Source organism: Sebastes fasciatus, chromosome 15 (assembly GCF_043250625.1).
Source record: "Sebastes fasciatus isolate fSebFas1 chromosome 15, fSebFas1.pri, whole genome shotgun sequence".
NCBI lineage: Eukaryota > Metazoa > Chordata > Actinopteri > Perciformes > Sebastidae > Sebastes > Sebastes fasciatus.
The window spans coordinates 17745044-17761319 of record NC_133809.1 but is presented as its reverse complement, the minus strand read 5'-3'; the positions used below and the strand labels follow the sequence as shown (position 1 = coordinate 17761319).

At 47.2% G+C, this 16276-nt stretch overlaps 1 protein-coding gene across 3 annotated transcripts in view; it reads left to right on the top strand.

Annotated features, from left to right (window-relative positions):
- Positions 1 to 16276, top strand: part of kif26ab (kinesin family member 26Ab) — a 75934-nt gene that overhangs the window by 43553 nt on the left and 16105 nt on the right. For 2 of the 3 annotated variants that reach the window (XM_074660305.1, XM_074660306.1), the window contains exon 5: positions 15138 to 15321. In XM_074660305.1, the coding sequence (XP_074516406.1) occupies positions 15138 to 15321 (184 nt within the window). Of the gene's footprint in view, positions 1 to 11773; positions 12714 to 15137; positions 15322 to 16276 lie in introns of those variants that run through there. The other variant, XM_074660307.1, reaches the window with a different exon arrangement.

Here is a 16276-nt window from a genome sequence, read left to right as displayed (position 1 = left end):
TGCCTTGTGACAGAGCATATGATTAGTGTATTGACAGCGTTGTGTAATGAAAGCAGGCGGAGCTCACAGCGGGGGCTAGACGGTGTGGCTAACTGCCGCCCTGCACATCTCTCTACCCATCTCTCTGTTCCATTAACACCTGCTGATTGTGACGGTGTGTTTATTACCCACCGGGCACGTTGGATTTATCAGTGCACACTGCTGAGAGGAGTCTGCTGCTCAGTTTGCAGTCTATATCTCTCACTTTTTTGCATATATCAGCATGAGACAGTTTCCACGGCTTATAGGTGGTCCCTTGTTTATGTTTGTTATGAGGGAGGCTAGTCCCTCATTCATCTGCTTCCTCACACTAATCACACTCCGGAGAGTTATGATTTACTCACTCTAAAAAATACATGGAGGTAATGAATAACAGAGTATAGAAGACCTTGGAGACACAACAGGTCGGTAGAGATTCAGAGGTGGCACAAAGGCTGTTGCAGGGGCAGGGCGGACAGCTGTTTGCTGGAATGCGGCCCTGGAGAAGTGTCAGAAGGAAGTGGTTTTATGGTCGTCCATCGCCGCCCTGCAGCTGCTGCTCAGGTGAGTGTTTGTGCAGTAATGACTGTGATCGTGCAGAAGGAATCCTCCTGTAATTGTGGCAGCAGGGCCATTTAGCCTCCTGCACACACACACACACACACACACACACACACACACACACACACACATATAAGGCCCTGCCTTTGTGTCAGCAACACTCACTCTGCCCTTCATCCCCCAGGCTGCGCTGAGTAACCATAGAAACAGGTCATTAGCTTGTGGGAATAAAATGTGACTGATTTTTTTTTTTCTTTCAAAAGTGGAGATTGGAAATCAGGAAGTTGAAATAGCCCTCTCTACTCCACTGGACTATAATTTAGTCGGAGGGAGAGCGACAAGCATCTCTTCCATAATGAGTCCTGCGTGTTCGCAAAGTGGAAGCACGGCAGAACCACAAGTGCTTGTTCTGAACGACACATGTTGGCTGCCTTGCTGAAGTCCAATCAGTTTATTTAATTTGTTTATGAAGTTTCCACGAGGAGCCTGGACACTCAGTCCATCCTGTTTGTTTGTAAATGCGATGCTAGTGTAACAGGTGTGTTCTTGTGTTGTGTTATAAAGACATCACAGGCCAGGATTCCCAGTTGAGTTGGTTTATTCTGATAATAGACAAACCGTGTGGTCACTCGACTGTTGTGGAACATATATCTTCAGTCATGATGTTACTAGAAATATAGAAACACACATGTTACCACACAACACACAGCTTGGTAGTTGGCTAACTTAGCCAGCAACATAGCCTACATGTGGTTGTTCGTAGAACAGATATAATTATTAACCATGTTACATCAGCATGTGTTGCTGGGGGGAATACAGTAGTTGTAACTTCCTTCACAGTAGGGGTGATCCACAGGGAGAGGCTCGAAGCAGACCAGTGCTGTGTTTGGTTGGCTGTGCTGTGATTGACAGCAGGGATCTCTGTCACTGACAAATAGGCAGGACAGATTATGTGGAGCAGAGGGGTCTGCTGAGCACAGTGGATGTGGCCCCACATGGCAGGGGGATAAAGACACGCAGTAGCTGCCCAGGACGGATGTGCTTGTAAATGTTGTCGCTCAGAAGACGAGCTCAGGCCGATGCTCCACTCTGACAGCATCAGAGGCAGGAGGTCTGTGGAGACGAATATTGGGTTTGCCACAATGGGAGTTAAGTGAGTAATGTTGCACACAGACAACGATGAGCTTACTTGGATGTGTGATACTCTGTGTTTCGTGTCATGCAGCCAAATGTCTGTGTTGTTGAGCTGTATTGTCTTTCTATATCTTTCTTTCTGTACCGCTCTCTCTTTTCCGCTCTGTGGAATGTGCAGTTTTGTGCAGTTGCATCGACTTTCTCCCTGGAGGTGAGAGGGTAATGGTTTTGTTGTCAAGCCACAGCGAGATGGATTCCTCCACCACAGCGAGAGTGTGAGCAGAATGTATAGCATGGCAGAAAACATACTGCTGAAATACTGCTGGCTGGCTCCATTTTGAGGAAACAGCCACAGCGGAGCTGCGATGTTAATACCACCTCTACCTCCGGAGCCTGACAAATGAGAATTGATTCATATCAATCTGTTGAATCTGAGCAACACATGCCCAGGGCAGCGAATGGCTCATCAGAAGTATTGAGTGGGTGGTAGCCGGGATGGTTGAGCTGCTCTGTGGTATTTGTCTTTGTTTACTGTTGGATAAAACACCAGCTGGCATTTTCCTGCCATAATCAGGCTGATGGGACTAATGGCTGTCTCCGTGCAGCGGCAGACACAGCGGCAGCACCAGCTGAGGCTGAGGCTGTAGATAAGCCCAGGTGTGAATCTATCCAAGGCCTGTCAGGCGCCGTCAAGGCTGAGGTGTTGATGGAGATCAAGCCTGGCGATGGAGCCTCGCGGATCTGCAGCAGGTACCCTCATGCGCCTCCTCATCCTCCATCTGACTCATAATCCTCCATGATTCTCGCGTAACTAACATTGTTTTCTGATATAGAGATACAGATTTAATCTTTACTGTATCGAACATTGTTAAAATGTCTTGTGACACCATGTTCATGTCTATGTGACTCATATATTGCGTGCTGCACAGAAATATTGCGTGATAAAGACTTCTGTGTGTTGCTCTTCACATAATCGGGTGTTCAGAAGAATTTGCCGCACAGCTGAAGTAACGCTCTCTCTCGCTGGGTTGGATTTCCCTGCCTCTTCTCGGGTGTGTGTCACTTCCCTGGGATATGATAACATGGTGCGATAGTGCTGTGTCCCTGCAGGGCCAGGGTGATGGGCACTGTTGTGGCAGGCAGCATAGAATCACTTGTGTCTGTCATCATGAATGGCAAACAGCTCCGGTGATAGGGGAAAAGAAAAGCAGAGCGTTTGTCTCGGCCTGCGCGAGGGATAACCCCCGGTGCCCTTACCCCTGTTCCCCCAAAAAAATCCCTGAGTCAGGAAGTCTGTCTGGCCCACTCATATAGCCTGCAGGGGAGGGTGTTGGGGGGGAGGACAAACAAAGAGATGAAGCGCTGACTCAAGCCTGTGCATTCACCCTGGGTCCACGTGTACTAAGCCCTGTGGGGAGAGGGGAAAGCACTGCCATCCACTCCTGACAGATTCCTTTCATAAGTGTAGAAATGAGAGGATGTGAAGCTTGTCACCTAACATAGGGCTGCCTTTGTCTCTCAGTGTGTCGATCAGAAAGGCTAGGTTGTGTGTGGCTAGTTGAACGTGGGCAGGAGAAGTCACGCCCTCAGCATCAATCTATTTTTCAGCTCTATTTGCCTTCCCACGTCGGGCATTCCCCAACTGGATAACGGCTCTGATGGTTGCCCACAGGGCTCCGTGATCAGCGCATTAGCGTGTAGTTATCATGCTCCATTCTCTAACCCCCGTCCTGTTGAATGGATATTATGCATCGGGCCTGTGGGGGCTGAGGGATGCCATCTAAACCTCTTTAGTGTCCCTCAGTGAAAGGTGTCATGCAAATGGAGTCTATTATCTTGTGCCATTACAACCGCAGTCGCTTCTGCATTGTGGTTGAGTGTGTTGTGGAATAAGAAGGAGTGAATTGCAATAGCTGGTGGCGGGGAATACGCGTCGAGGAATTTTATGACCTATTGTATGCGGATGCCCGTGGCCCCTGCTCCGTGAGCTGCCTTTATGTCTGACATAAAGAAACAAAGATGACTCCTGGCGGGGCGTCTCAGGCATCGCTGCTCCTCAGCATGGCCTTCTATTCAACATGAATAACTAATAGCTGCCTAATCAGTGGTTGTAGGTTGATTTCCCCAAACGCTAGGGCTTAATTTTTTCCGACACACATATATGCCTTCTGTTTGTCAATGCGGGCCAAGCTTTTACAGATTACCACTGAGGATAAGGCCATTGTCAGGACAGGTGTTTTAGCGTTTACCTCATCACCCACAGCCTCATTCGCTGAAACCTTTCTCCATCAACACACTGCCTTCTTTTTCTTAATCTCCATTAAGAGGTAGCTTAAATGCTTGGGGTTTGAAAGCCAAATGACAATTGTGGGGAATTAAAATACAGAAATGAAAGGACTGCTGAAAGTATTGTTGCGTTTATTATCTGCAAATGTACGACATTAACCTTTGGCTTCACTGTAGACTGGTGGGGCAATAAATACATAACGATCCACATTAAGACACGGGGGAGGGCATAATAGTGCCTCTAGTACGTATTCCACATTATATTTGAGCCACAATGTACTTCTTAGTGGAGAATTAGTAAAGATTAAGAGTTTTTTTATATAAAATATTATGCCCTCGACCTTTTCTTTGCGGACACATGCAAAAACCGTACTGTATCAAACTTAAAGCAGCAAGGATGATTGATCTCATGTGTTTCTGTAGCTGCTTTCCTCGTGCACAGCGTCTTGAATGGAGAGGATTATAGCCTGTAATCGGTTCACGACCCAGCACGTGAGAGCCAGCTGCAGTGTGCTAAGAATCCCATTATCCCCATACGCTCTATGTGGCCCAGTGAGTGTTGCTGTGTGTTATTTCTGTGGTTGACTTTACGAGTGTGTGATACAGGATAAACTGCTTAACTTGAATAATGCGGTTGTAGTGACTAACGTCTTAGCGGCTGTTCTCAGGGACACATTTCCCCACGCAGTTAAGGCCCGGACACACCAAACCGACATCAGAGAACTAACGACGACGAAGGCCGCCTGTTGCATCGCCTCGCCAAAAAGTTACACTCAAACACACCGCAAAGACTACAGCCAACGGCCAACTACCATGTACGTCCTGCGCCTGTGTGAGAGGAAATAACTCTCCATAGCAGCAGGTAGTGGTAGTCTGTATTCGTCATTCAAAAAGGGAAACCAGAAGGCGGAGGACTGCGGATGTACATGAAACAAAGCAGCGTTTGCCGACCATTTTCACACCACTCTCACTGACCCCTTAGCTTCATTCCAGATGGCCATGTTATGAAAATATCTGTCGTATTGGAATCATCAGATGAGATGAAGATGAAAAATGAGAAGAGCCTTCTGTGTTTTTCCACTTGACTTTACTCGTTGGCTTGCTTTCCTCACTTCCATTTCTCTTCTCATGCACTGATTCGCTTAAGCTGAACAGCCAATCAGAGTGATTTCTCTCTCTGACGAGCTCCGCCGCCGATTCAACATGCTGAATCGGACAAAAAACCTCCGACACAGGCAGACTAGAGCCGATGATGGTGGGACACACCGCAAAAACTAGGCGAGCAGACGCTCACTGACTGTCGACTTGTTGAGTCAGGGCCTTTAGAGTAGTATTCCCCTTTTCTATACACGTCTCTGATGTGTTTATTGATCCAAATAATCATGTCTTCCTTCTATCTAAAGACGTGTCACTTCATCTTCTATCCCCAGATCTGCTATCGTGGCCATCTCCCTGACCGCGCAGCTCATTCCACCTGATTTGGACGCCCTCTAGTTTTTGTTAGGGTTGCCTATTGACTTGAATATAGATGAAAGATTAAGAAACACATGTTGTAACTCCCCTCCCCCTGAGTTCTGTCTCTCCGGTACGGCCCACTGATTAATCACTCCCAAATGTTCTCAGCAGCCTGCGGGCCTGTTTGTTGTGATAGCCTCTGTGTGGAGAAGTGCAAATAAATAATCGCTAGGTGTCTTACCCTGGCAGCAAGTGATTAATGAAGTGGAGAAGGAGAGCAGAATTATGCAGGCTTTCTTCCTCTCTGTCTGTCTCTCCCACACTCATCAGTCTCTGAAGTTATTCTCCGTTCTGATATGTGTTAATCTAAGAGGATATTATATTTGATCAGGGGGGCATTCCTTGTTACTAATAGTTCTCATTTGTCTCTTGTATATCACAGTTTCCACTCTGTGCTGTAGAGGACAGGTGACGGGAATCGTCACTCAGTCAGCGATGACTTTGATGCCTAGAGTTTCTCTCTCTGCATGCCCTGAGCAGAACAGCCTTCCTGAGGTTTTCAAGGCGAGACGTGGGTGGGATGGTGGGTGAATCGGAGTTCAACATGTGTATTGAGAGTGTGAAGTTATTCCAATTATTGCAGCCTTGGAGAGCGGTGCACAGCCGCAATACCTGCAGCAGTGTCTGAGGAGCAGAGTGAAAAAAATGCACCGGAAGAGATGAAAGCAGCTGTTAATCTTTGTCAGCAGTGCCAGGGGTGGGGAGGCTGCAGTCTGCAGAGCAGGGAAGAACATGTCTTCATTATCATCTGTCACCCATCAGCTGAAAAAGTGAATTTTGCTTCCAAGACTTTTATTTTTTTGCTGCCTGAACCAATTTTTGACGTAATAGCTGAACACTTTCCCAGCTCACATCCGTTTTCTGGAAGCCTCTTGCAAACAACTTAGAGTCAATTGCTAGAGATTTTCCTTCGAGGACCTTTTGACTCTCATTGCAGGTATCTCCAAGTCTTTCCTCCAGGGGCCTTAAATTGGCCCCTTTATCTCATTGACTGACAAATGGGTCCTGCAGAGTTAATACTGTGTGCTTTGTTCACCTCTCCATGGCTTAATGTTCAAGCTCGTTAAGGCCATATTAGCAAGATGTGACCCTGAATGCTAGGAAGAACAATAAAATGAACTGTAAATAGAATTATAGCCCCTGACTTTTACTCTTAAATGTCCTTCCTTTGCTTGTCTTAAGCCCTCCTTAAGCCCCAAACTTGGCAAGAGAGCTTTGTGGTCTTTCAGTGTGGGGATGTGGGGTGTTGGGGGGTGTTTGACTGGAGACGCAGAGCTTTATAGGCAGAGCATTAGACACAGAAAACACCGGATGTCAGTGTTACCACAAGAAGGGTTTGTCACACACTACCGCGGAGCGTTGCTACACCAAAAATATTCTCCATCATTAAGGGTTTAACCTTGGCACAGACACAGAGCGCTGTGTTTGCACAGTCCTTTGGGAGGTGAGAATCCGTTGGCATGATCCTTCTCTTCTTGATCCGATGTCCAAAATAGTTCCTTTGATATTTCACGACAAAATCAGAGTAAAATGAATGAGGAAGTTGCTTTTACCTCTCTGTTGATACAAGCCAGAGCTTAAATCCACTGTTGCTTACTCTGATGTACTGTAGGACCAAACCAGGCTTTCTTGAATATTGATGAGTTGTTTTTTTTTTCACTTTTTGGCGCCAACTGTTCCATTTATTCTTGGCCGACTGGGGATTCCCATCTTTGGGAATAAAGCAATTCCAAGCTGGCTGTGGCATAGCCCCAACGATCATTTCTTCCTTCTCAGGCAGAAAATGATTTACCTCCTCATGGACAGCGCCTCGCTGGCTCAGAGCCAGGCCCACTGATCGAAGGGAGGACTTGGCTGTATACACCCTGCTGCTCCCTCTCTCTCTCTCTCTCTCTCTGCCTCTTTCTTTCTTTATTTCAGTCTCTCTTTCCTCCTTCCTCTTCCTGACTGTATTTGGAGATGCTTTCTCCTATTCCATCTCACTGATCTCTAATTTGTTATTTTTTCATCGCCTCTGCGCTGCTTTCTTCCCCACTTGCACTCCCCTTTCTTTCTTCCCCCTGTGTTTCAAATGATCCCCCGTTATTCAAGCTATTCTCCAGAGGATGCCCTAATCCCTCGTTTTCTACCTCAATCCACAGACCGTTTCAAAAGAGTTCAGAGGAGAACGGGTTCACAAACGGCGGGTAGAATTTAGGATTTTATTTACGCGCGTTTCTCTCTTGCTCTGACAGAAGAGCTCTTTGAATCTGCGTTATGACATGAAGTCAGCTGCTCAAGGCAACATCAGTATTTGTGGGGAATATTTTCTTTTCTATGACAACACCTTGTATTCACAGATGTTACATGAATGCAGTTGGCCTTACCTAATTGGCCGGGGATTGGTTCAGTGAAGATGTGCGTGCAGCCTTGGGCTGTCAGCAGTCAGCGCACAAATGATGCCCCATTTGGTATTTTGTGTCCAAGGCCAGACACACGGTGCAGGAACAAAAGGCCTGTTGAACACCTTGTTGGAACAAAGAGATTTTCTAAAAGGCCTTGGTCCAACGTGTTTGGAAGGTGCCAATATCCTGATATTGCTCAGCTAACTGGACATCACATTCATAGCCATGTGGCTTAGCTGGGATCAGTTTATCTATTTCTGAGGATTTACAGGAAGTGTATAAATCTTAGCCTGGAGGTGTTTGGCCACTTCCTGCAAAACTGCTGTTGTGTAAACCGGCACAGGAGAGAGGAGCTCTACCTTCAGACTACCATTAAAACAGTCAGGAAACGGGCCGGCAGTCAGCTGAAAGCTTCAGAGCTTTGGATTGATAAGATTCAGCTGACAGCCAGATAAGCCTGTTGGTTCTCTCTTCCATTTTAATGCATCCTGGGCTGCCGAAGGAAAGAGGAAACACATTTTTCAAACTGACTGGAGAGATCTGGGTTTTGGTTGATTGTAATCTGAATGATAAGATAAACCACATTGCACGACGGGGGGAATGTCTGTTTCTCTATCTCCAGGTGGGAGCTGTTTTTTCTTTTCTTTTTTGCAGCGTCTGTGAAGTAAAATTGCACATTTTTTGCTGCAATTAACATTTTGTTGAACCACATTCCTAGATGAATCGCTATATTCAGGATGTTTCAGCCTCAGGCATTTTTTTTGTTTTGAGTGATTTAGGATAAGGGGGAGGAAGTGAGAAAAATTAATGTTTATAGCGCCTTGATTGCAGGGGGGACTTTAGAAAGGAGACAGGCTCATTACCAGACTAAACCCCAGCGCCACACAGGAGGCTCGGATCAGCTTTGTCATACAACAGCCTCCGTTATTGTCCCCATGTGTCTAATGTCTCAGTGTCTCAGGTAACACAAATCCGCATATTTCTTTGGTTATTTTAAGAGCCAAGCCTATGTGACCCCCTGAGCTTTTAGTGTTGGGGTAATGCATATATTTATACATGAATGGCCATAAATCTGGTGGACACTCACAGCAAACTGTCTTTACTTCAATGGATGACTCTTAGAAAAAGCGTTTTATGGTGAGGAAACATTCGACTCATACTTAATGATCGGCATCCTGACCTCGCTTGTAAATCTTGTCTGGGTGGGCCCGCTCGCTGCCAGGGCTGGTTGGCAGAGTATGACATCATCTCCGCTTGTCTGTGCACCACATGAATCTGTGTGTGTGTTTGTTCAAGGGGCTGATGTCATGGTCGCTTAATCATCACTGAAGCTAAGCTGCTGGTCAGGTGAACCTGGGGCCGCAGCGCAGAGATGTAGATTTTGTTTCAATCCAAACCAAATTTGGCAAATCACGCAGTGATGTCTGTCTGCACTGTGGAGGCTGAACATTAGTCTGGTGCTCTCGCTTTAAAGTAAGTCTGGATCTCTCTAACAGCTCAGGTGGTAGATTTATGTTATCCCCCACACACCTTTGGGGCACAGAGCTGTTTGATCGTGTCAAGGGCAGCCCATCAATAAGACAGGGTGTACTGATTTTAGCTCTGGGGAGGTTTTCTATTGATTATCTTATGACTCAAAAACATAGCCCCTCACCTGATAGACCGACACACATCCAGCCCAATCAATCAGGACCATCTGCTGATATAGCATTTTGGGCTTCAGTGTCTCCAGCACCCAACAACACGGCACCTATATCCACTCTAAAAATCTCAGAAATGCCTCCGCTACTGAGATAAATACTCCATGTCTCCTGCAGCGAGCGAGCCTGACTCATTGTGCTGTAGTCATTATCATTGCATGGCGTTGAGGCTGGCTGGAACCCAGTATTCCCATCTCCATTCATGAGGAGCTACGCCGACCTGCTAATCAGCAGCAGCGTGAGGCCGACTCACCGTGGGGGTAAAGCAGCCTGATATCAGACCCGCTGATCTGATCCCTGCATGAATGGCCAGAGCAGCCTTATCTTGTCTGCAGAGGAGTGGAAAAAGGAGAATCACAGAAAGGAAATGTCAAGGATGGTAAATGTGGCAAACATGGTAATTAGCCGCAGAAAGGCGGCTACCTAAAGAGGTGTATAGCTGGCCCCGGAGAACAGAGACAAATGTGCACAAACAAGCTAATGGATGCGCCAGCTAATGATTCTCTGGGGAAGAGGAATTTCTCTTGTTAATTTGACAAAGCTTGAAAAGCGGGCTGGAGCGTTTATTGACAGCAGGCCAAAGTGAAGCTTTAAAAAGCAGCGGGCAAACACACTCCCTCTGCTCTCCAGTCATTGACCTCCTCTCCTCCTCACTCACTGTCACTCCCTTTATAGGTGAGGACGAAATCTAGATGTCCTTTGTTGAACAAAGGCACCAGGAGACCTTTTATTCCAAACGATCCTTGATTTTACATCTGTCTTGCTTTGGCTCATTTATATATATATTACGATCGTTATCTGTCCCTGAGGCCTGTTCATAAGGAGACAGTGATAAAGCTGAAAGGCTATCAGGACGCTTCCAACTGTTATTACGTCATTTTGATGTATAACACTTGAAATCACAATAAGGGGAGCAGCAATGAGCGTGAGAATAATGACCGGTTGCACTGTCACGGTGACCAATGTTCACATTAGTATTGTCTCCTGTTCATTGACTGTTGCCAGTCATGATTCACAGTAAAAGTAGCACGTGGCAAAGCTCCAGGAGACGGTTCGTGCTCTTTAAATTAAGCCCACCTCAGGCGAATTCATTTGGGCACGCTGCAGAAAAGCAGAGGTAAGCGTGCTGTGGCAAAGGAGGAAGATAAAGGTTATGTGATATATCAAACAGCTTCATTACTACAGTATACTGTGCTCTCTAAATAGGTAGGCAGCGGTGGGTTTTTTATTCCTCCAAAATGTAATCCGGCAGAGTTCATATGAGGGGCACTGTGTCAGAGGGAGAGAGGCAGAGAGAGCTCGGCGTGGGTTTGTGTTGAATGTACTTTCATCTGGCAAGTCTCACACCCACTCTGTCTGCCGATGTGTTGTAGTAGGCACTCTGCAGCCAAAGCAGCAGCCTTTCAAACAGGGCTGGCTGGTTGGGGGCTGAGAGGGCTTACTGGTAAATTGGCAGCCCAGGGAATACAGGGTACTCTCACCCCGCTGCTCGCCCACTCACACGCTTTCATTCCCCTTTTTACCCTTGACCATTGACTGGCTGCACTCTCTCTCGCTGGCCGGCATAAATCTGTCTTTCTAACATGTCATCTGTCCATTGTTTGTCCTCTCGCCCCCCCCCCCCCTCTTTCCCTCACTCTCACTCTTTTTTTTTTTATCTCTCTCAGCTTTGCAATTGAGTCAGAGCATCGCTCATTCAGGCAATCCATCTCTCTGCTCTTAAGTATATCCTTCCTTATCTGTGTGTCGCTCCTTATGATTAATAACACCCTCATTCATCTGGCTAATTACATCCTTCAACAAAGGCAAAAAGAAATACAAATGTGCACATGTGTACACTCACTAGCCGCCACACACACACACACACACACACACACACACACTCGTGCTCATGCCTTCATGCACTGTAGGCATACTAACCAAATCTGTTTGAAGTGTGGGACCCTAAAAGAAGAGAAGGCTCCTGTATGCATTAAGTATTCATGTGACGTGTGGTGGGGGGCATACATGTGTGTGTGTTGGGGTTTGTGTGAGACTGTGTGTGCGTGTGTGTGTGTGTGTGTGTGTGTGTGTGTGTGTGTGTGGGTAGAGAGAGAAAGAGAATACTTGCAAATTGCGCCGCGAGCAGCCAGCAATCGAGCGCTGACACCTCGTCTGGCAGTCGGAGGGAAAAGGGGCTGGGCTGAGGAAAGAAAGAGAGAGAGAGAGAGAGGGAGAGGAGGGAGTGTGTGTGAGAGAGAGAGAGAGAGGCAGGGAAAGAGAGAGAGACACGGCAGGACAGCTGCCAGCATTTCTCCGATAGCAGGAGAAGGACCGAGAGGCGGAACAGGAGTAGGAATTCTCCTCATTCTCAGCCACCCAAGGAAATCTTCCAGCCCAGCCAAGCGTGCTGATTCTCTGCCCCTCCTCCTGCCCGTAAGCAGCAGAGACTCTAGGAAGGACCTGGGCATCAGGACCTGCAGCCACCCACAGCAAGACACACCACAGTGGATTTACCAAATGAGAGACGACCATACAGCCTGTGGGGTGAATGCAGAATTGGATGTGAGTTGGAGAGCAAGCTGTTGCTGGGATTTTTGTTGTGCATCTCTGAACTGATGCTGAACTTTTCCTGGTTTGGAGAGACATGGAAAGAGTTTAGTGGCGTATGAACAGAGGAGGAGCTCCTTCTCATCCTGACCTCCTCCTTGCCTCATCCTATTCAAAGCTCTCTGGACTACCTGCACATCTCACTGTAGAAACCTCCTGCAGGGCTCTCATCCTGTCTGCCCACCTCCACTCGGCCCCACCTGGCGCTTGTTCCATTTAGTTCCTATGACGCCCACGCCTCCTCCTCCTCCTCCTCCTCCTCCTCCTGGTTCTCCCTCCGACCCCCCAGCTTCTTACAAACCTCTGTGAAATCAAGTGGAACCTCGATGATTGCGATCGGAGCAAAGAGGACCCCCGTGCCCCAACTAGTGAGCAGCCCCGCCTCGCTCCGTCCTCGGCGACCGTGCCGGCGTATCAAATGTGCGAGTAATGGAGAGCAGTGACAACACAGACATGGAAGTTGAACTCTATCAGTCGTCTGTTTTTTGACTGTAAGCCTAAACCAGATAATGGATTGGAAAGAGCTGTAAGTACACCATGCATTGCAGCGTTTTCTCTACTGGTGCATGTTGAAACAAACCAGTTTTGTGTGTGGCACTCAACAGAGCAGTACAGTGTTGTACAAACTTAAAACTGACTGAGGCGCAGCTCCTCCTTTGAGCGTTTAGACCAAGTTGTGCAAGGAAACGGCTTCATTAGCATGGAGATTGGGAGTGAACAGGTGGACAAGCTGTTGTGGGCGAAGAAATCTGAGCCTCTTCTCACCGCCTTTTTTCCGTTGACTGATCATACAGTTGGGCAGTGAGAGGAAGAGAGAAGAAGGGAGGGAGGGAGAGATAGAGAGAGAAAGTGACAAGCAATTCATATCCCTGTGTTTGTGTAGGTTGTAGTGGGAAAAAAACAGCAATATCATCCTTTATTACTCACCTACCCATTGAAGAACACACGATCGTCATTGTGCAGCATGAATAAAACCTCAAGGTTACCAGCTCAGCTCTCTGTTGAGAACCCTCAATGATCAAGGCAATTATAAATCAGTATAGTGTACTAGCCTTCCTTTCCCTTCATGGTGACTCCTGATGCTTGATTTATCCCTGTGCTGAAAGAGGAAGGAGACAGAATGAGGTGAGAGAGACCGAGTGAGGGACAGAGACAGAGAGACAGCGTACATTCATCTTGAATGAATGTGCTGTGGAAACCTCTCATAAATGCACACACACACACACACACACATGTACTGTAGTCGCACACAGCCACGTGTGTTCTGGTGTAGTTTCCCCTTTCTTTCCCTCCATCTCACATTCATCTATTCCATCTCATTTTTTTTTCAGTCACACGATCCGTCTCGCATGCTATCACACATAGGCAGCTCCCCGGGGAGAGCCTTCTCCTGTAGCCTCCTTGGATGCAATAATTATTCCATCAGCCGGCAGTGTGTTCCCTGATTGTGCTCTTGGGCTGTCGCTGCAGGGGGCGTACAGTGGAGAGGGGAGTGTTGAGGAGGGGGGCCGGTTGTCACTCCGGGACGTAGAGGAGAAGGGAAGGGAAGGGAAGGGGGGGTTGTGTTTTTGGCAGCAGCCCACCTAGTCCTGTCCGGAGGAGCCCAGAGCAGGACTAATGAGCTCAGGCTGGCCTATTAGGAAACCGCTGCTCCACAGGACACACACGGTTCTGCCCTTTTTTGCTCTTTCACATGCTCTGCTTCTTTTTACTTCTACTAAAAAAAACCTTGCTCTGCAGATTTCTCATCTTTTAATCTCTCACTCCCCACTTCCCCCGTGCCACTCTCTCCTTTCGTGTAGACAACCTTGTCTTTGTCTTCCCCGCGTCGCTCTGAAATCCGACTGCTCGAGTGAAAACCATTTGAGTGCATTTGAATTTCCTGGGAGTATTACTTTCCTCGCTGACCTTGAGTTTCCAGCTGAGGGGCGGTGTTAGCTGATCCAGGGCGATGCCATACCTGGAACCACTCTAAGTCTGGCCGGATTCCCTGCAGGCCGAGCACAGATATTGGTTCTGCTGTCCTTTGAGTTGCAGGAGTTTAGACAGAAAGGCCTGACTCAGTTGGCTCTGTGACCAATAGGGGTCTCGTTAGCACTGACTTTAGGAGACAAGAGGCCAGGATGACATTGGATTTTAATTAGAGGACTGTCAAAAAGCTGGAATCAGTTACAGCTGAGCAGCAGCACAGCTGAACTGCTCCAGCAGACATTTGTCTACTAAAGTAGAGGAGTGAGTTGGATTTACCTTCCTGCCTTTCATCTACTGGTGCTGGCCAGCTTATCTAATGTAAATGATCAAACCCCCCCAAAAAACAGTACACGTTCCAGCTTTGACTCATAATTGCTGAGCTTTAGTAACAGAGATAGACATATCCCAGAGGGCAGTGTTTCAGCAGCCCTCGCCTGTCGTGTCTGTGACAATTGTTTTGTGTTTGATCAAGATAAATGCATGAGTTTACCGTGCCATCCTGCTCTGACAGCCTATATTTGGTCCCTGACAGACGAAGAGCGTTGCCTGGTAATCATTTATCTTATGGATTTGCAGTTTCTGTTGCGAAAATCAGAGTATGAGAGCACTCTACCTGCTCTAGTTGAAGTAGAAGGATGAAGCATTATCTTTCTTGGTAGGGGAGTCTGTGTTGGGAGTTGGAAGGAAAAGCAGTTTTTAGAGTGGGGAATGGTCGGGAGTGGTGGCACTGTGAAGCTCTCCTGCTGACTTTGTTTTCTTTAGGGGAACTAAAAGGAGCTTATTGACCTTTATGTTCCAGTTTCAGCGTGGGATTTCTAAAGGCGTTGCAGCACACCCTGTATAAAAGCTCTTGGCTGGGTACCATGCTGGAAGAAAACATCACCCAAGCAAAAGAAATATGATTTCCTTATGTATGAACTGTGGTTTTCTAAGTTTAGCTTCAACCTCAAGGCGTTTTTTTTTTTTCTCCTCTTTTCAGGGCAGCTCAGAAGCTGAACCTGTCCTCCAAGCGGAAGAAGCACCAGCCCTCGCTGCTCCACCCGCAGGAGCCCTCCATATACCCCACCAACTTCAGCGGCATCCTGCAGGTCTCGCCGCCCCCGGCCCCGCCATGCCTGCTCCGAGCCGTGTCCAAAGTGAAAGAGAACCCCGGGATGGGAAAGGTGAGAACAGACCTGGATCAGTATACTCAAAGCTGTGTGTGTTATTTTAATGCTTGCAAAGTACAGATACAAGCTCTGCTCATGTAAACCCCCTTAACCCCTCCTACACAACCACACACACAGACCCCTATTTGAAGGGGAGAATGCAGGGTGGCGACACGCTGGTCCGCAGGCAGCGTGCCGTCTGGTCCAGTCCATGCAGATGTAGTCAGATAAGCCTCGTGGAATGTCATGAATTCATGCAGTTTGTGAGAGCAGCATTCCTCCGTCTGAACACAGAAAGACAGCAAAAACCATAATCCACAAATCTGCGGTCACGTTTAACAGCGGGACTTCTAATTCCATTTTAGGTACAGTGCGCGGTGATGAAAGTCAGGCTGGCAGCAATAGGACGGTCATTAAACAAAGCTGTATAAACACATCGCTCTTCCTCTGTGGTTTATTGGGTATTGTTTGCCTGAGCTGGCGTCCTGTATTTATAAAGCAGAAGAAGTCCCCTAACAAGATTAGATCCCACCTGGATAGGAAGTGCTCGCTTCTGTTGCCAGGTATCCAGACGGTTGAGATTTTGCCACATATTGTAAGTCTCCCATTGACACAAGGACTTCATAAAGAAACCTGTTATTAACAAGCCTCCTCAAGCCCACACCTGAGGTATACTATACATCTGTGCAGCTTAAAGGGGAAATCAAGATTTATGGCATTGTTCCAAGCATATCGGGCCATTTTTTGTTAATGTAAAGCAAATACATGTATGTGCTTTCTTTGAGTATTTGTCTCTGTTTCTCTTGTGGAATCACAGTTGCAATAACATTTTCAGTAGCCTACATGATTTTGATTTCGTCTGTCTCACATTCAACTTAAGACTTGAACGTCTTGTTTCCATCGACCGTATGTGGGTCACTTCCACTTCTCCACTTTTGACCTAGACACAGTTCTTTTAGGCATAGACAGT